Below are 21,224 nucleotides of genomic sequence, written 5' to 3'. Positions count from 1 at the left end.
AGTTTCACAGGTCGGTGCGACATCGAGGACCGAAGGGCCTGTACTGCACTGTAGTGATCTATTTTCTAAACTACTAAACCACTTTTGGAGCGCAGTTATTGTTGTCACATAGGCTAATCAAGACTGCTAATTGGTACATAGTTAAGCTGTGCAGATAGAAGTGAGATTAATGATCAGAATTTGTATTGTTTGAGGTTGACCTTTTTGACCAGGAGAAAAACTCATCTTGGCTCTGGATAGTACCTTAAAAATGAGGATGAAGCATCATTTTGTCAAGCTATCTGATTGTACCTCGAACTATCTAGTGCATCCTCCATACTTCATTGAATGTCATTTTAGATTACTTGCTCACATTCTGGAATGAGATTGATAAGTGCTTCATGAAGGGAAGAAAGGGTTACGTTTCAAATCCATGAGGAAGTAAATAGCTTTAGCGATGAATTTCTACCACTGTGCTAGTGCTAAAGCCTGAGGCACATCAAAATGTCTGTTCTTCAAATCAAATTTGTTTTTCTAAGTAGTCTTATTTAACAAGCAAGTTATATTTGTTTGGAGTAGGATGGCATGGCCCTCTATAATAAAAATGATGTATCCATCCGTTTATATACAGTCAAGAATGGGAGTGCTATTGTCTTGGAAATTCATGGTGAACAGCTACTTTGTGACATACTTGATTGTATATTGGTACATCCAAATAAAAAATCTCCTGTTGAAACGCATGTATGTGCCATTAAAAGTGTCATTCAGACACTTGGTTGGTTCATAGAATATAGGAGCTGTGATATCATATTGTGGCTGTACAGGACATTAGTTGTGTCACTTTTGAAATGTTGCATTCAGTTCTGCTCTCTCTGCTATAGAAAAGATGTTATTAAACTTGAAAGGGTGCAGAAAAGATTTACAAGGAGATGCTGAAGGGTTTATGCTATAGAGAGAGCCTGAATAGCCTGGGGCTATTTTCCCTGGAGCATCAGAGGCTGAGGGGTGACCTTTATAGAGGTTTATGAAATCATGAGGGATATGGAGAGAGTGAATAGCTAAGGTTTGTTTTCCAGGCTCAGGGAACCCAAAACTAGAAGGGAAAGGGACCTAAGGGGCAACTTTTTGTACACTGGTGCATGTATGGAATGAGCTGCCTGGGGAACTGATGGAGGTGGGTACAATTATAACATACAAAAGGAGTCTGGATGGGCACATGAATAAGAAGGATTTAGAGGGATATGTGTCAAATGCTGGCAAATAGGACTAGATTAATTTAGGGTATCTGGTCAGCATAGACGAGTCGGGCTGAAGAGCCTAATTCCATCCTGTACAACTGTGTGTTTAAAAACCTCACTCCGCAGCTGTTTCTCAATGGCAGAACGTAAACCTGTTTGATGAGGTGGTTCTTTTTAATCTTCTTACTGCACACAGCCTTTGTGGATGTGTGTTAGTGGGGAAGGAATGGTGCAACAGTAACAAAACAAGTTTGGGTACAAACTTTGATTGTAAATTATTATTCTTTCAGAGGTAAATGAGAATTTTTCATAAAGGAGGAAGTGTAATTTCCTTATCTACAGGTTAAAAAGGGACAGGTAGATTCTTTACAGGGCAAAAAACATTGATTTTTATGTTTTCATTTTTATTAAATTATTTTCAGAATCAAAAGTCTCCCTTGATCCTGTTCTGTACCTATTAAGGAATCCATATACAAAATCAGTTCATTTCATGTATTCAAACTAGAATTTTTTTTTAGCTTAGAAGCCTATGATTTTCAGTCCATTTATTTCACTAGGGCATGAATTCATGACGTATGACTGCAGAAATGGAAACTATTCAAGCCTAATAGTTTAGAGTAGTTCAATGATTCTGTGGTGTTTTGTTGATACGTTTGTTTCTCCTCTTCCCAGAAGAAACAACAAATATCCATCAGAGCTCATTTTGTCTCATACCATTACTTCACTATTTGAATGATTTGCAATCTGATCCATTTTTTCCCCCTGTTTCTTCAGAGCCCAATATGCAGACCTCTGAGGCTGGTTCAGATACCACATCAACAGTGACTTTACAGACCTCAGTGGCAGGACAGCAGGCAGTGCAGGCCCAAGTTGTACAACAAGTACCTGTTCAGCAGCAGGTAAGTCTTACAGCTGGAATGGCAATGTGTTTTGTCTTTTTCTTTCTCCACTGCCCTGATTCTAACGTTAAAGTGGAGAAATAGATGACCTACTCTTAGATAGTTAACAGAGCCGTCATATAAAGATTCACCGTAGTTGCCTTCAACTTTGTCTGAAGAGATTCCAAACATAATAGTGTGTGGAACTTGGAAAAATAGAAACTTTGAATATAGCATCATATGAAAAACTTCCACCTTCGGCCGCCACCAGACATGGGAATCTTGCAACTTTATCCTCCGATTTACTTTCATTTACTGTCTTAAGGAGTAAATTTTAATTTAGTAAAGGATAGCCTTGCGCGCAAAGGAATGTATAATCCGTCATTACAAAACCCAAATGTATATTTTTCAGACTTAAGCCATTATTATAATTTTTTTTATTTTTGCTGTGGAAGATGGGGCTTTCAATTTAATCAGTACTAGCTGAGCAAGTTGTCAACTGGTGATGCCGTTGATTATTTTGGATTAGGTGATTTTTGCCAGTCTGACTAGGCCTTTTAAAAAACACTGTTAGAACTGGTAAGTTCTATCAGTCATGTTTGGGGAATTTTTAACAGTTGACCTGGTTCCAGACAAACTAACATTTTTTTGTAGTTGGTAAATTGATTCTAGACACCACTGTAAATTATTTTGGGGGTGAGAGTGGGTGCAAAAGAAGGAACGGGTCTAAACTAACAGTTAGATCTCAGTCAACTGAGTTTGAATCATTATTCATTTGCAAGGGAGGAAATTCAACAACTCCTTCAGTTCATACAGATGCATCAGGTATATATAAGCAGGAAAAAAAAGACTTCTTTGATAAAAGAGCAGCGTGTGCACATGGTTGAAAGCTGTTGTAATTCTGAAGCAGCATTTACAGTTATATAAATTCTGTATTTATTCAGGCAAAACACCTGAGATTAATGCAGTGAACAAAATTTGTTATAGAAAACTGAAAACAGTAAAGCCATACAAATTACGAAAACACCTCTGCAAATTTACACTTTATTGCCTATAATGTGTATTCCATTTTGCATTTTGGGTTTTATTATTCAAATCTTGAATCTATAACACAATTGTTGAGATATGCAAGCTCTTTCATGTGGAGGTGATGGGTGAAGCAAGCTGCATCAACTAGGCAGAGGTGGTGAGGGGAGAAAAATAAGATTCTTTGAAGCACTAAAATCACAGTCGAAAAAGCTCGGGTAACAACAAGTAAACATTTTTTTTTAAATCACTAGGTCAGAAATCTGTTGCAGCAAGTCAATGTTTTTTTAAAAGAAAAAGAGCATGTAAGTTTGACTCTAACAGCATTCATACTCATTGCTAAGTGTTTTTTCCTTGAGTGGGAAAGTTCCATGGAGCATACATTCCCATGTGAAATTGTCTCTGAACATGGTGAACCTTTAAAAGGCAGCCACCAGGGACTTGACAAACAATAAATTGATACTTAAGGTGTTTATAACAGTCCACTGTTATGCAGGAATTTGATGTCACCCTGCAGTTGTAACTGTAAATAAACTCAGGGAAGTATTCAGTATCCTGCATTTAAGAATGGATAATACAGACTGTAAAGAGCCATAAATAGAATGAACCCTACATGAGCGTAGAAAATGCCGTGGTTCAATCTTAATGAATGACTAACAACGTGGGCACATCTAACACTTCACTCACAAAGGGAGACATTACAAAAAAAAGTGTAAAAGTGCTGTAGGGAAGTTGAGGAAATGGTCAAGGGTCAAATGGTCAAAATGGACCATGTTTTAAATGGGAAAAAATTGCAGCACGCTGCTGTGCATGAAACGCCAAAAGTCGGATTGCAAGTGTAGTAGATAATTAAAAAGGCAAATGGAATTTTGTCTACCATTGCTAGAGGGATGGAGCTTAAAAAACAGGGAGGCTATGCTGCAGCTGTATAGGGTCCTGGTGAGGTCGCACCTGGAGTCCTGTGTGCAGTTTTGATGTGCTGACTTGAAAATAGGATATACTAGCACTGGATGGGGTGCAGAGGAGATTCACTAGGTCGATTCCAGAATTGAGGGGGTTGGATTATGAGGAGAGACTGAGTAAGCTGGGCTTATACAAATTTAAATTCAGAATGAGGGCAGAGCTTGTAGAAACATAAGATTATGAAGGGAATAGATAAGGTGGAGTCAGGAAGGTTGTTTCCATTAGCAGTGAAAGTAGAACTAGGGGGCACAGCCTCAAAATAAAGGAGAGCAGATATAGGACTGAAGTCAGGAGGAACTTCTTCAGCCAAAAGGTTGTGAATCTGTGGAATTCCCTGCCCAGGGTAGCTTCAACCGCTTCATTGAATGTGTTTAAGGCAAGGCTAGCTAAATTTTTGAACAGTAAAGGGTTATGGTGTGCGGGCGGATAAGTGGAGCTGAGTCTCAAAGATCAGCCATGATCTTATTGAATGGCTGGGTAAGCTCGAGGGGCCAGATGGCCTACTCCTGCTCCTAGTTCTTATGTTATTATGTAAGGGATCAGAGGTACTGAGTTTGAAAGCAAGGGAATTATTATGACCCTTCATGGAACTCCAATTCAACCTCACTTGGAGTATTGTGCTAATACTGGCCATTCTTTATAAATTTGTGTGAAGGCAAAGAAGAGAATGCAGAAAAAAATTGATGGAAATGTTTTCAAAGGTTAGAAGTTTGTCACTGGGACTGATTAGAGAAGGTAAAGCTTTTCTCCCTTCAGAATGTGACAGTTAAGAGATTTGATGAAGGAATTCAGAATCATGAAGGCCCTAAGCAGGACTGATAGAAACAATTTGGATTTTTAAGAATCAGTGTATGTAGATTCAGGTGAATGAGAGAACAGTTTTACCATGGAGAAAAATGTTTTATCCTGCAAGTTAAGACCTGGTAAGTAGTGAGAGTATGATGGAAGCAGATTGAAGATTCAACTGTGGCTTTATCGGTCTCTCTCTATGTTCTCACTCTCTCAAACACAAACACACACACAGGCACATACACACAGTCTGTCTCGCTCTCCTCACTCCTCCTGTCCCACACTCATAATACATAGCTAAATTTCCAAAATGAGGCAAGTGTGTTTTTCTTTAGTATTAGTGTAATTTTCACCTTCAAATGTGAGGTATCAAGTGAGCAGGAGGTGGGGAGCATTTCTCTGATAGTTTCATTTTCCTGGAACACAATTATTAGCAAGATCCCAACAACTTTAAGCCTTAGGCTGACAGGTAAAAAATAGTGTTTGCACAAAAACATTGATCATCTCCAAGAGACCATAACAACCTTCCATGACAGTAATTGGGATTGTCATCCCAATTTACTCATCCTCATCCCAAAGTGGTTCGGTGCAGGTGTGTAGTGAAAGTTGTGTGATGATGTCACCATTGACCAGAACATCAACTGAGCAACAGATCACTTTTGTACCGTAGCTACTTAGAACAGAGATAAGGAGAAACTTCTTCAGCCAACTTCTATGAAATTCACTGCCACAGAAGGCTGTGGAGGCCAGGTCATTAAGTACATTTAAGACTGAGATAGAGCGGTTCTTCATTTATCAAGGGGATCATGGGTTATGGGGAGAAAGCAGGAGAATGGGGTTAAGGAATATATCAGCCATGATTGAATGGTGGAGCAGACTCGATGGGCTGAATGGCCCAGTTTCTGCTCCTATGCCTTATGGTCTTATGCCCTCAAAACCTGAGTGTCTGCAGTTAATGGCTTACCTCCTGACTTTCGATCACCTGAAGTATACAATTGAGGAATATGAAAAAAAAATCAACATCCCTGGATGAATGCATAAACTGAATTAGACTTTATAAATAGCCGGCTTTAAAAGCAAGTCAGAAGCTAGGAATTCTGTGACAAGTAAGCCATCTCCTGACTTCCCAAAGCCTGTCTACTCAGCACAAGTCAGAACTGTTATGGAATCCTCTCCACTTGTCTGGATGAGCGCAGCTTTGGTTTGAGTTTGTTGAATGTAACCATTCAGATCCAAGTAGCCCTCTTGATGGGCATCCCATCCACAACTTTCAAGCTTGTCTCCTTGCACCACGTTGAAGTAAATTGCCAAAGTAAGTTAGTTTTCTGAGAGGAAATGCTGGACTTACTTAAGCTTTTAAGATGTTGCAATTATATATGTTGGTTTAAAAAAATGTTTATTTTTCAGGTACAACAGGTGCAGCATGTTTACCCAACCCAGGTGCAGTATGTGGAAGGGAGTGATGCTGTTTACACCAATGGAACTATGTGAGTCACTCTTTCATAGACAATGGGACTAACATCAGGCAAGCCTGCCAGCTTGCTACTGTCTGTTTTATGAAACTGCCCATGATAATTTCACTAGAATCATTATTGGGTAATGAGGACAGATAAATTGCAAAGGTTGCCTAATTTACCTGATGGAATGCATCTTAAGATATTAAAGGAAGTAGATACATTATGAATGCAATGGTAGTAATTGTCCAAGAATCCTCAGATTCTGGAAAAGTCCCAGAACACTGGAAAACTGTCCTGTAACATCTTTATCTAAAAAAGGAAGAAGACATTAAACAGTTGGCTATGGGTCAGTTAGTTTAACCACTGTTATTGGAAAAATGTTAGCGTGTTATAAAGAATGTAATAGCAACGTGTTTAAACATGTATAATATAACTAAGTAAAATCAGCACAGCTTCATCGAAAGAAAATCATTCCTGACAACTTTACCAGAATTCTTCTGACAAGGCAACCAGTAAGCTAGACAAAGAGGAAGCAGTGAATGTAATATTTTGAAGGGAACGAAGTATACGTGTAGAGAGATATTGCTAAAACTATTCAAGACACTTATCAGACCACACCTGGATTGTTGTGAACAGTTTTCGACCCCTTATGTAAGGAAATGTAAATTGGCATTGAAAGCAGTCCAAAGAAGGTTCTATCGGGTATGAAACAGGCTATCAAGAGACTGTGTCTTATGAGAACAGATAAAGTAGTTTGGGCCGACAATCATTGAAATTTAGAACAATGAGGTGACCTTAATGAGAAATCCAAAATTCTTCTAGGACTTGAAAGGGTAGATGTGGAAAGGTTGTTTCCCTTTGTGGGGGGACAGTCTAGGACCAAGAGGTCATAATGTTGGAATAAGGTGTTACACATTTAAGACCTAGACGAGGAGGAATTTCTCCCCCTGAGGGTAGTGAATCTGTGGAGGGCTGTCAAGGTTGGGTTGTTAAGTACGTTCAGGGCTTAGATAGGCACGGCCATTATCAGTAAGAGAATCAAGGATGATAGGAAATTTGAGTTGAGGATTAATCAGATCAGCCATGACTGAATGGGTTGAATGGCCTACTTCTGCTACATCTAATAGTCTTACACCAACTTTATTTCTTCAAAATGGCAGAATGTTCAAAGCTTATCATGCTACAGATGGCAGAAGAAATTAAGTTAAAATTAAACAAGAAAGTGAGATTTAGGAGAAATGTTGAAAACAAAGCTCAGTTAATAATGTGCAGGTGATTACGGAACGATTATCAGGGTATTGAAAAGATAACGAGTTAGTCAAAAAGGGTTCTATGATCGGAACAACAGAAAAGACTAAAGCAAATCTCGTATATTTCATAGGCTTTGATTAACTCTCATATCTCTGAAAGTGGTTGCAGGGAAAGCAATGATTAACTCTGCCCGTTGACTGAAATGCATGCAGCATGCCAACTTCAAGATGCTGATTCGTTATAATGACGTTTGCATGTGACCAGCACTAACTGCTCTGTTATTTGACTGTCAAGAGGCCAAAAAGCATAACTTCCTTTATAGCACTTAAAGCTAGCCTGCACTGCCAAAAGGGATGTGCTTGTTAATTGGACCAGATGCTGGGAGTAAAGAAGAAAGTAACTCTGCCTTGGGAAAACCTCCAAGGATAATGGCAGAAAATGGGAGAGAATGAACACGGAGGTTTACAGATAGAACATTACTGTACCAATGGAGGAAATGAAAGGAAGGAGAGTTGCCTTGAATCTGTATTGGGTCTGTAATCCCTCCAGACTCTGAATCCATAGGTATTGTGAGGTGACAGAATTGGAAATCAGTGCCAGGACTAAAGCCCTGTGGAGTGGAATGCAATGACTCAGGAGGTTCAGTGATCTCCCATGAATGGTTAAGGTCAGTGAATGCATGTCTAAGTGTCATAACTGACCACTAATCTAAGCCATTGCTTGATTTATCGCACCCTCAACACTCACCCTAGCTACCATTCAATACTCACACTTAACATTCAGGAGCTGCTTTGCACACTCATACATTGTACTGCTGTAATTCTCACATCCACATCTCTCAGCTTACACACACTGCCAGCTGTTAAATCATGGTAGCCATATAAACCAGCAGTTGCATCACACTCACTGACACAATTCCATTTTTCTTGCAGGGCGAGGTGGCACACAGCTCAAAGCAGCAGGAGCTAACTGGATGGGAAAACAATCATGGAGGATAAATAATTGCTTGGTAGTACCAAACTTAAAAATTGTTGAAAGGAGACAAGAAGTCAAAGTTTTTCATTTTGTACTTACCAGGACACATCCTCATATACAATCTACCGTCACACATTCCGCTTTCCAGTCATCACGCAGTCCCTTTGGACTTAGAAGCTACAGAGCTGGTGGGCTCATGCATTTCTGAATGTCCCTTCCTGGCGTCTTGCTGTCAGGTACCCAGTGGTGCAGTCTGAAAGGCAGTGGAGAAACACCTTGAAGAGTGTGATCATGAAAACTAGTACATCTTTAGAGAAAGAAAAGTTAACTGTCTTTCTATTTCCCCCACATAAGCTTCCCACCTGCTGTGCTGAGTATTTGCAGCACCTTTTTTTTATTACAGAATGACATTGATGGATATGCATAACAAAATACTTGGTGTTTTGGGAGCCCTGCCAGAAAGTCTCTATTAAATATCAAACAGCACGGAAGTGTACACTGCTAACTTGGCACAGTTTTGTGCAGAATTCAGTGTATCCTTCCAGTCGTGGAAGTGATAGCCAACGCTATTCACGTACTTGTGGACACAACCGTGATGCGGACACAGAGTTTATAAGTGAAAGATCAAAGGGTTGTGCCACTGATCAGGATGTATTAAACAAACCTGCGATGCTGTTAAATCTTTAATCAGTTAGAAGGTTTTAATTGATTAATATGTGTATGGAAATCCCTGAATTCCTTTCAAATCACTGTCCTGAGAGAACTAAAGGCTTTGTCACTGTAAAGAAGAGGTGACATTTTAGGTCAGACACCGTGTGTTAGGCTGAGGCCTTGTTCAGACACTGTATGTTTTGGCTTGAAGTCACACTGGTTTCGCTTCTAAAGTAGGAATTTATAAAATACCACTGACAATATATTGTGTGCTTTTTGAACAAAATAGAATGTATCTGCAAATACAGCTTCACCCCATACATTCACGCGTTTGAGAGATTGAGAGAGGATCTGTGCCTATGCGTGTGTGTGTGTGTGTGTGTGTGTGTGTGTGTAGCGTGGTGGGGTCACCTGCAATGCAACATGAACCCAAGATCCTGGTTAAGATTGTCCTCATGGGTACCGAACTTGACTATATGCCTCTCTTCAGCGACTCTGTTGTTGTGTATCCCAAAGGCTGCTTTGCAGGATGTTTATCCGAAGTAAACTGCTTTCTCTGAAAGATCCATGTCAGTTGTGTGCTATAATCCAGGAATAGACTTTGTTCCAGAAATTGGTTACTATACTGCAGAATTAACTGTTCAGTCTAAGTCAATTGATTGGACCTAGATATTCATAAAGAGAGGCAACAAGTCACAAAGATTAAAGATCATAGTTATTAACTTGTTTCTAACTTCCTCAAGTTCCCTCACCACTACTGTGGTAACTGAAGTCTCAGGAAGCATTGCACAATTTAACTACTGTCACAAACCCCATGAAGAAACCATAAACCAAAATAAGCAGATTTACCAAATGAAAAATATATGAAAAATACCGGCATGATTTCATTTTTTATAACTTTTACTTTCATTTGAATGAGAGCTACGCAAGTTAACCATGAATTAACAGGTATATGATTCATCAAACAAAGTCACTTTAAATAGTTGATACAAAGATATATTTTATAAGAACAGGTATTCTCCTTTAGCACACATGGCATTACATAGCCGCACCGTTCCACAGAAAGCTGTTATTTCTTCACTCGGGGTAGTTCTGGTAACAACAGCTTTAACCTGCAATTTCACAGGCACGACAGCCGTCAGCAAAGGACACTTTCACAAATCTCTTTTCATCAGGTCATGGCAATCCTGATGGTGTAGCTTTCCAGATTTAGTTTCCAACCAAACAACCTGTCTCTGCACCTTTCAGCTCCGCTGCTTGGACTTAACCTTTGTTTCTGCAGCTCTCTTTGTACTTACCAGTCATACAGCTTCTCAACATCCTTCCAGTTGGTACTTCTTCCAGGTCAAGTGCTCCAGATTATATGAACCAGTGTTCATTATCCAAGAAATCACGACTGATCCCTTTAGAATTGATGCAACCTCTTAAAAGTCCTTTTCAAAGATTCCTCAAAACAATTCAAGACTCCTCTAGCCTTTTAAAGAATTTACAAATTTTGTCATGGTATTGCTTCTTAGTCCAAAATTGTCAAACTAATCTTAACTCCAGACAGGGTCCTTTCAATAAACAGTTTTCTTTGCCAGAGTATGGGTCATCAAGCTTATGTTTGGCGATTAATCAGCAAACCCAGAACTAGTGTAATACTGTCACATTGAGTTAGAGAACCATGACAAAGCCCACTTCTTTGACACATCAATTCCCATCCATCTGCCACTGTAAGCAGGCCTACTTCAAAAACCTCCATTCAGTGGCTTTGGTTTTGCCAGTATTTAGCTGGAGGATGTTTCAGCTCATCCAGTAAAGGATGCTGGACAAGCGGTCTAATGATTTTGACACTATGGAAGATTCAAGAGGAATTACGCATTAACCAGGACACAGATGGAAACTGATACTGCTTTCTCAAGGATAACAGCAAGGGCAACATGAAAATAGAAAATAGGAGGTGGGTCAAAGATAGACCCTTGAGCATCACCAGAGGCAGTGGTATGAACAAAGGAAGAGACGCTATTACACGTGGTCTTGGCCACAGCTAGATAAGAATAGAACAAGTGTAGTCCCATCAGCTGGACGATAGCTGAGAGGTGTTGAGATTGGTCTGGTCAACTCTAGCTGCAGACGGGTGGAGAAGGTTGAAGGGTAATAGTTTACTCAGGTCATTGTCAAATAAGATGTCATTAATGGCTTTGTTAAAAGCTGTTTTAGGACTGTGACAGGACTGGAACCTAACTGGACAGATTCAAGTGTGGATTTCCTTGACAAACACCTAGGAAGCAATGGCACACAGAGGGATTTGTGAGTGGAAAGAAAGGTTGAAGACGGGATGTAGTTTTCAAGAACAGAGGGGTCAATATTGAATTAGTGAGAAGAAGTGTGATGGCAACAGATTGGAATCAGAGGTGCACAGTACCTGAAGAGAGAGAGTGCCAGTAACAATATCAAGTAATGTGGGAACCATTAAAGTAGATTAATGGTTAGCAGTTAAGTAAAAATAAGATCAGGAGGGTAGTGTGGGTCCTATAGGAAAGTGAACGTGATAAAGTTCTATGAGAACTAAAAGAACTAAGCACAAACCTCAGCTGTATGGGACCCATGGAGTCCAGAGAATCCCTCCAGTGTGGAAACAGGCCCTTCGGCCCAACGAGTCCACACCGACCCCCATAACATCCCACCCAGACCCATCCCCCTATAATTCACCTAAACTCCACACCCCTGAACACTATGGGCAATTTAGTCTGGCCAACCACCTAGCATGCAGGTTTTTGGACTGTGGGAGGAAACCAGAGCACCCAGAGGAAAGCCACGCAGACACAAGGAGAATGTGCAAACTCCACACAGACAGCTGCCTGAGGGTGGAATTGAACTCAGGCTCCTGGTGCTGTGAGGCAAAAGTGTTAACCACTGAGCCGCAGTGTTGCCCAGATCTGAGGAAGCTTTTACCCAGATGGGATCTGAGGGATTTAAGTGAGATGCTGCTTTCTGCAAATAGGAAGGAAATGCCTGCCATTGAAGTCAAGCAGAGGTAGTGCAAAGTGGCTAAGGAAATCAGCAGCAAGATTGTTGTCCATTAAACCTGAATATATTAAATGTGAGGTGCTGCATTTTGGAAAGGCAATCAGGACAGGACTTATACGGTTAATGGTAAGGTCCTGGGGAGTGTTGCTGAACAAAGAGACCTTGGAGCACAGGTTCATAGTTCCTTGAAAGTGAAGTCACAGGTAGTGAGAAAGGCTTTGTTTATGAGATAGTAGGAACTGCAGATGCTGGAGAATCTGAGATAACAAGGTGTAGAGCTGGATGAACACAGCAGGCCCGAAACATCAGCTTTCCTGCTCCTATGATGCTGCTTGGCCTGGTGTGTTTATCCAGATCTAGACCTTGCTATCTCTGGCATTTTGTATGCTTGCCTTCATTGAACAGCGCATTGAGTACAGCAGTTGGGAGGTCATGTTGTTACTGTATAGGACATTGGTTAAGCTGCTTTTGGAATACTGTGTGCAATTCTGGTCATCTTGCTGTAGGAATGATGTTGGGAAACTTGAAAGGGTTCAGAAAAGATTTACATGGATGTTGCCGGGCTTGGAGGGTTTAAACTATAGGGAGATGCTGAATGGGCTGTGGGGCTATTTTCCCTGGAGTGTTGGGGGCTGAGGAGTAACCTTGCATAGGCTTATAAAATTGTGAGGGGCATTAAAAGGGTAAATAGACAAGATCTTTTCCCTGGGGTAGAAGAGTCAAAAAATAGGTGGAGTGGGTTTAAGGTGAGGGGGGAAAAGATTTAAAAGGGTCCTAAGGCGCAAGCTTTTCACACAGAGGGCGGTGCGTGTATGTAATGAGCTATCAGGAAGTGGTGGAGGCTGGTACAATTACAACATTTAAAAGGCACCTGTGTGGGTAAATAAATAGGGAAGGGTTTAGAGGGATATGGGCCAAATGTTGGCAAATGGGACTAGATTAATCTAGTATAACTGGTCAGCATTGATGTGTTGGAGTGAAGGGTCAGTTTCCATGCTGTACATCTCTGATTTTATAATGCACCAAGAAGTTTATTAAGGGAAATAAAGCTGAATGGCTTGATAGGTGCTAACTTCAAACTTTCTAGACAATTCCCAATGTTCCCATGAACCTTTCTACTCCACTCAGCCCTTTAGCTTTCGGCACCTCTTCATATCTCCAACTCAACAGTCAATATATTCAGTTGCCTCTATCTTAGTGAAATATCACACTCCTGCTTCACAGTCAGTGTCCACAATTGATGTATTCCCACTTGCATTCAAAATCGTTTTCTCTAATAACTTTTGTTTTGTCTCCTTGCAAAGAAAGATATTTCACATGAGGGAGAGAACAAAGGGCAGGGCGGCAAAGGCCCACTGGTCAAGTCATAATGTCAGCCACTGGCAGCACATGTCTTACCTGGTCTGCTGTGATAGTCATCTTACCGCCAAATGTTGTGCTGTCAACAGTGACCTGTCACAGAAGCCTGAGCCGCCTCAGAACTAGTGCTCAGACAAGTTGTGTGTGTTGTGCCTGTAGACTATGCGATGGAGTATTACCTCTTTCCAGCTGGATCACTGTGTGCATCTCCTCTGTCTTAAATAGCATCTGGCTAAAAAGAAAATTGGTGCTGGTGCTGCAACTGCCGGTTTTGCTGCTGGACCTGATGCTTATGTTGGTGGTGCTGCTTCTGCTCTTCCTCAGCAGAGATCAAAAATAAAACCATAAGTTGTTTCTGTGCCACAGTATTGATTGACAGTAAACAGTGCAGATCAAGTTGTAAGAAAAGTAAATTGGCTTCCAAAAGGTTGAAAATCATCAGTCGAACAACAAGAGTGCACTCTTAAAATGCAATGAGCAACAATTTCTCACCTAGGTATGGCTGCAGCTGTGCAGTTTCACTGCCTGAGGATGGACCTATCTTGTTATTTTCATTAAACATGTGATTTCAACTGATTGAGGCAAGTTCTACATTACTTGCTATACCTGCTTCCTGGCAGTTAGTCAAGATTCAGGGTTGCAGACCTAGTTACTTGATTATTCAAATATTATAAACACCTGGACTCTTGAGCATCCTATGTTACCTTGAAAGCTATTAATGAATGTGTTCAAATAATGATGTTCACTCATCCATGTTAAATGAATTAGTAGTACTGTGCCAACTTAAAAACACTTGTGCAATGCAAAAGCCAAAGTCTAAATTTTGTTTAACAATAATGTTATGCTTTGTAGTGATTATTGGTTAGCTTATTATTTAAAAGTTGAGACAACTGAAGATTCAAATCCTAATAGACTAAGCATTGAAAATGGAAATCTGGAAGACTATTTCAGTAACCAATTAACACTTCACAGCTGTTGTATGATCCTGGATGCACGAGACATGTCTGATGCCCTTCCTTTTGTAAACACTGGAAGACTAAAATTCACAACAGTTATTTTTAAACACAGAAAGTTGGAATATCACTCTTGCCACATTTAGGAGGGAAAGTGAGGACTTTTGACTGTAAAATTTAGTTTTGAAACCACTATATTTTTGGTGCTTCAACTCCCTTTGGGCCAAATATAGCTAGCCTACACACTCCCACTTGTAGTATTAATAGTGCTGGACTCTAGTTTGATGTGGTCTTTGACATCGTCAGTCCTTGTCAGAGTGATGGTACTATGCAGTTGTGATGTCACTCAAATGTATGGTGGTGACCTGACTCTAGTAGTGTCCATTTTTGACATCAGTGATCCAGCCAATACACCCTCCTAAAGACTCATCATTGTGCATACATTTGTTATCAGAAAGGACATGCCCATCAGCAATAATTAAAGGAATTTATCAAACATAGAACCTCTACAGTGCAGAAACAGGCCATTCTGTCCATCGCGTCTGTACCGACCATCCAAAGAGCACCCACCCAGACCTCCACCCTATCCCTATAACCATGCATTTACCACGGCTAATCCACCTGGCCTTTACATCTCTAGACACTATGGACAATTTTAGAATGGTCACCCTACCCGACCCACACGTCTTTGGACTGTTGGAGGAAAGTGGAGAACCTTGAGGTGCAGCCACTGGACAAAAATGTAAACTCCACACAGGCAATCACCCAAGGCTGGAATTGAGCCCAAGTCCTAGCAGTGCTAACCACTGAATCGTGCACTAACTTTTAGATTAGTTGCTGATTTATTTCACTAACGTACTGAGTTATTTGGCATGTTTTGGTGGTTTGTGTACTACCATGCCGGTGAAGGCAGAGACTGCTGCATCCTGCACAAATTCAACATAATGAGGCTGCCTGGAGTATTGCAATCAACTGAGGATGAAGAGAAGGAACAGGCAACCAATGCACAATTTTTCCGGCCAGAATGTTCCTAATCGCTTTATCTGACTAATGCACGCAGCTCTAATTCCCCATTTGGCCCACACCTTGCCATCTCTCTGGTAGTGATCATTAGTAACTTCCAGGTCACAATACTGAAATAAAAGCCTAGTGTAATGTGCACAGTTGAATAGTCAGCTGATCACTAATGTGCATTCCCTTAGTGTCCACTTTATCTGTGGTGTTGCCTGTGCTATTGCTTAGAGAATATTGTTGCAAGAAGTGCAGCATGATAGGTTGAAGGCTGTTGACTTTCAGCGATGGGAATGAAGATGGCCTTATGAAATAATCTCAAGCATTTTTACTCCTATAAGGCCCAGCTTTGCACTGCGTCACCTCTACATGAATGGCAGCAATCGAGGGTTGAAATTTTTAAAAAAACAGGAAGTGTGTTATAACTGTACATGGTGTTGGTGAGACCACACCTGGAGTACTGTGTACAGTTATGTTTCTCTGCTTAAGGATAAATTTGAGATGGAGAATGTTCGAAAGACATTGACTATTGGGGATGATTCTAGGTTGAAATGGTTGACTATCAAGAAGAGCTAATAGGATAAGCCTTAATTCATTAAGGTTTAGAAGAATGAGGGATGATCTAATTGAAACATTCAGGATTATCGGGGGGCCTGACAAGGTAAATGTTGAAGATAGGATTGCAAACTAAGGAGGCACTCTTCAAAACGGAGATTCAAATTAATTTCTTCTCCCAAAGGGTAGCACATGTCTGGATTTGTCCCTGAGAGTTGTGGAGACTAGATTACTGGAAGTATTTAAAGAGGAGGTAGCTAGATTTTTGAAGCATCGGCAAGTTGACAGCTATGAAAGTGGACAAGAAAGAGGAGTTATGGCCTACTCCTGCCCCATTTCTAATGTTCTAAGGCTAGCTGACCGCAGAGGTATGGGCAGGGATAATGGGAACTGCAGATTCTGGTGAATCCGAGATAACAAAGTGTGGAGCTGGATGACCACAGCAGGCCAAGCAGCATCTTAGGACCGCAAAAGCTGATGTTTCGGGCCGAGACCCTTCATCAGAAAGCCTTCTGATGAAGGGTCTCGGCCTGAAAAGTCAGCTTTTGTGCTCCTAAGATGCTGCTTGGCCTGCTGTGGTCATCCAGCTCCACACTTTGTTATGGCAGAAGCATGGGCACTGGCTTTGGTGGGTGAAAAGCTGTTACAATGATCAAAATGTCATCAGCTTTTTACCCCTTAATGCCACTGCCTCTTCCCTGGGACAGTGACTCAACAATCCCAGTAATCTGATGGAGTATAGAATGCAGGACTGCTGTGAGAACCAGCATGCCTTTCTGAACACTGTTTCTATCATAGCTATGGATTCCAGTCTGAGCCTAGATGATAAGCCAATTTACAATATGAGCTTTCACTGTAGCACAGAGAAATTGCATGGCTTCTTCCTGTGTTGCCATGGAAGCTGTGATAGTGAGCTGTGATTGTTGTATTGCTACTGGATCAACAGTGATCATGGAGTTGAGATCGTTGATGTTGGTTGGTTCACCGAGCTGGTTTCTTGTTTCGCAGGCATTTCATTTGCTTGGTAACATGCTCAGTGCAGCCTCCAGTGAAGCGTCAGCATGCTTTCCTGCCTAGTTTTTAAACTCTGGGGTCCGTTGGCATGGATTGCCTCACTTCTGGTTTTCCTTCGTAGTGGGATGTACATGGGGTCGAGTTCAATGTGCTATTAATAGCCTGCTTCATAGAGTGCCATGCTTCTAGGAATTCTCGTGCCTGTCTCTGCCTGGCCTGTCCCAGGATCTTGGTGTTGTTCCAGTCGAGGTGGTGGTGGTTCTTGTCCATGTGGATTGAGATGAGTGAGTATTGGTCGTTTGGTCTTTGGAGATATAGCCCCTTTTAATCAGTATCACTGCCATGTGCCCTTTGTCTGCAGGTAGTATTGTTATGTTCCTGTCCTTCTTCAGTCTGTCCAGGGCTTGTCTTTCCCGTGTGTTGACGATGTTGAGTTTGCTCCTTCTGGCTAGTGTTGGGACTACTGTCTGTTTTGTAGTTGTGTTTCTTTGTTGGTGGTGTTGGTCTTGAGAGTGGCTTCCAATGTAGCTAGGAATTCCATTTTATTGGCATTCCTGTAGTTGTAGTTCAGCCTTGCGATGAGAACGGCTTATTTTGTGTTTATCATGTTTCCTGTTGGAGAGGTTTCTTATCCATATGTCTGTTCTGTTGTTGTCGTTTTTGTGGGTAAATGTGACTAGCTTGTCTTGCAGGGTCTGTCTTTTCTTGGTTCTTGTGGTCTGTTAATGGCTTGTCCCGTGTCAGTTGTCCAGTCTTGATTGGTAGCTTACTGGAATAACATTTCTTTGGCACGTAATTTCTCTGTTGTATTTGTGGAGCCGGTTGTGTGCGTCATTTATCATTACCCTTACCATCTTATTGTTTCGTTCTGCTGTTTTTTGGGCCTGTAGGTTGTTGATGGGTGGTTTGTATTTCACACTGCTTGGTAATACCTGGTTCCTGAGGCATCCATGTAGGAAGTAGAATTGTTCGCTGGTTGCGCTGTCTCGTTTGGCGTAGTTTTCCCATTTTCTTGGCAATTTGAGCATGTTGTGCATGTATGTCTTCAAGGTTTTGGAGCAGATTTGTAGCTTGGGTTGTGGGTGTTGAGGTTGTTGAAGTTGGTTGGCTCGCCAAGCTGGTTTCTTGTTTCGCAGACATTTCATTACCACGCTTGGTAACATCCTCCAAAACCTCAGAGACCAAGGAGTTGCACACAGTGGAAAGGACGAGCTTCACATTTGGCTATGTTAGAGCCAAACTTCCTGATGCTTCTAGCAAGTAGTGAGTATTTTTGGCAGGCCCGTTGATATACCAAATATCCGTCTGTAAACCTATCGTTATGGAGCTAAACTGGAAGCGTTGATTAGGTGAGCAAATGGGTGAGTTTTGCATTAATTTTATAGCTTAGCTGGTTCAGTCATCTTGTGTAGTTATTAGAAGTTTTACTCAATTACTAAACTTAAACATACTAGATATAGCTTGGCTGATGATGTGTGGCAGCTGTGGGATGTAGTGGACACCAGTGTGATTCTCACAACCACATCTACAATAAATGCCTGCAGCTCGAAGAATTTCAACTCCGGTTGGATAAGTGAGAATCTGAACTTGAGACACTAAATGTATTTTGGAGGAGCAAGTTACCTGGAAGTCAGTCACATTCCTTGGGTTTGACTCTGTTGGCTTTTGCCTGCAGTCAGGGATGAGGTTGTATAGCTACAAGCAAAGTCACATGTAGGATCCAGAGGTAGCACTGAAGGAGACTCGTCCCTTGTTATTTTTCAATAAATTCAAGTTTCTTGAATATAAAATTAAGGAAAGTAGGAGCTGCAGTGTGCATCCTTGAACTGATCATGGCACTAGAATGCAGGAATTCATTTAAATGTAGAGAATAAATCAGTATGTAGTGTCTGGAGCAGTGTAGTTGGGGGGTGTGGGGTTTCAATTTAGTTCTCTGCAGCTAACAGTTCAAGTCCATAAGGCTATTTGACCTTCCTGATGCCAGGGTTATAGGCCTTCTGCTTATTGCTGGAGAGTAACATGCAGTGTTGGGGACGATGCAGTTTCCGCATGCAGTACCAATGATATTGGTAGGACTAGGAAAGGGTTTGTGTTTATGGTGTATAAGCAGGTAGGGGCTAAACTAAAAAGCAGAACCACAAAGGTAATAACTTTGGAATACTACCTGAGCCACGAGTGAACAAGATTAAGGAGTTGAATGTTTTGCTCAAGGATGGATGTCTGAGACATGATTTTGCTCTGAAGTACCAGCAACAGAGTTAGAGAAAGTGGGAGCTGTACATATTGCAGTTGTCTTGAGACCAGCATTCTCATGAGCCATATAACTGTGACAGTAGCGAAAACTTTAAACCAAATAGTGGGGCAGAGGGATCACATAAGGCAAGATGCCATAAGTTAAAGAAGAAGACTAAGGCATTAGAGCAGGGTAGCAATATTGGCATTGAAAACCAGAGTATGGGAATAAAGCATAGCACATAAACTTGGGTGTGCCAATTCTTAAGATCAGGGTTTGTGAGGATGATAAAATGCCTATATTTAAAAACATGCAGCAGTTGCAACAAAATAAATGAAACGAAACCACAAATTTAAAAAAAGTACATATAAAACCTGAGATAACAAAGTGTGGAGCTGGAGGAACACAGCAGGCTAGGCAGCATTAGAGGAACAAGAAAGCTGACATTTCATGTTGGGACCCTTCTTCAGAGGAGTTTGGACCTGAAACATCAGCTTTCCTGTTCCCCTGATGCTGCCTGGCCTGCTAGTTCCTCCAGCACCACATTTTGTTATCTCTGACTCCAGTATCTGCAGTTCTTGCTATCTATATATGACCTGACACTGATTTCATAATTAAAGTTACAAGCTGACCAAGTCTGAAACTAAATACTCAAGGTATTTGGCATCTTAGAATCACGGGAACCTCACAAAAAGTTAAAGTGATGGCTCTGTTAATAGGATTGCTAATTAAGTAATGTGAGATGTCCTTAGTTCAGAAGATTAAAATGTAAAGTTGGTTTGGGTAACAGTAAAAAATAGCCAAGGTAAGAAATCACATTTATGGGTTCCCAAATATGTTGAGACAGAGCTTACATGAAGAAATAATGAGCCTTTGTAAGAAGATTACTGCAATAACTGCGCACGTATGATTTTAATTTTCATACATATTGGATGGATCAGATTGTTAAAGGTAGCTTAGAAGATGCATTCATAGAATGTATTTGGAAGACTTCCTTAATGAAATGCATTCTGATGCCCATCTGGCAGTGGGCTAATTTGGGCCTGGTTATGTGTAACCAGACAGGTTTAGTTAATAAACTTATGGTAAGGATCTTTTAGGTGATTGTGACCATAACATAATGGAATTTGACAATTAGTTGGACAGTGACAAAGTGCTTTTAATCTAAATAAAGGCAATTACGAGGGTATGAAGATAGAGTTGGCTAAATTGAATTGGGAAAGCAAGGTAAAAGGTAAATAGTAACAGCAGACATTTAAAAAGATATTTCGTATCCCTTGGAAAATATATTTTCCGTTGGGAAAGAAACTCTCTCTAAAAAATACACTGTCCATGGCTAACTAAGGAAGTTGAGAATCATATCAAATTGACAGGAAAAACATACAAAATTGTGAAGATTAGTGGTAGTCCAGAAAATTTAACAGATTTTAGAAACCAGCAAAGGAGATAATAAGGGGGAAATTAGAGTATGAGCGAAATCTAGCTAGAAATGGAAAAACAGGCACTTGGAGTTACTCTAAGCATGTTAAAAGTAACCACAGTGAATGTTGATAACAAAGTGTGGAGCTGGATGAATACAGCAGGCCAAGCAGCATCTCAGGAGCACAAAAGCTGACGTCTCGGGCCTAGACCCTTCATCAGAGGTTGGTTTCTTTGGGAACGTCATGGCCTGCATTCAAGGCTCTGAGAAGAAGCAATTGTAAATGCATTGGTTAGCTACCAAGAAGTGGAGAGTAGTAAAAAATGGATCATTTTTGGATTGGCATGTTACTGCCCTCTCCATGCAGTGCCAGTGTTTGAGCTGGTGGCTGCAAATATCAGATGCTGCAAATGCTTTGTGTTTTTGAAATGAATGATAGATTAACACAACATGTGTAGGA

The 21,224-nt window shown here is 40.9% G+C and overlaps 1 protein-coding gene across 5 annotated transcripts in view; it reads left to right on the top strand.

Moving 5' to 3' along the window:
* The window catches only part of LOC125450901 (transcription factor RFX3-like), a 235,452-nt gene that overhangs the window by 95,245 nt on the left and 118,983 nt on the right, over positions 1-21,224 (top strand). For 4 of the 5 annotated variants that reach the window (XM_048527267.2, XM_048527264.2, XM_048527265.2 and 1 more), the window contains 3 exons: positions 1,992-2,116; positions 3,376-3,426; positions 6,281-6,360. In XM_048527267.2, the coding sequence (XP_048383224.1) occupies positions 2,000-2,116; positions 3,376-3,426; positions 6,281-6,360 (248 nt within the window). In that variant the 5' untranslated portion in view covers positions 1,992-1,999. Of the gene's footprint in view, positions 1-1,991; positions 2,117-3,375; positions 3,427-6,280; positions 6,361-8,513; positions 8,591-21,224 lie in introns of those variants that run through there. The other variant, XM_048527268.2, reaches the window with a different exon arrangement.

The sequence above is a fragment of the Stegostoma tigrinum genome, chromosome 3, assembly GCF_030684315.1.
Source record: "Stegostoma tigrinum isolate sSteTig4 chromosome 3, sSteTig4.hap1, whole genome shotgun sequence".
Lineage (NCBI taxonomy): Eukaryota > Metazoa > Chordata > Chondrichthyes > Orectolobiformes > Stegostomatidae > Stegostoma > Stegostoma tigrinum.
This window is presented reverse-complemented; position numbering and strand designations above follow the sequence as displayed.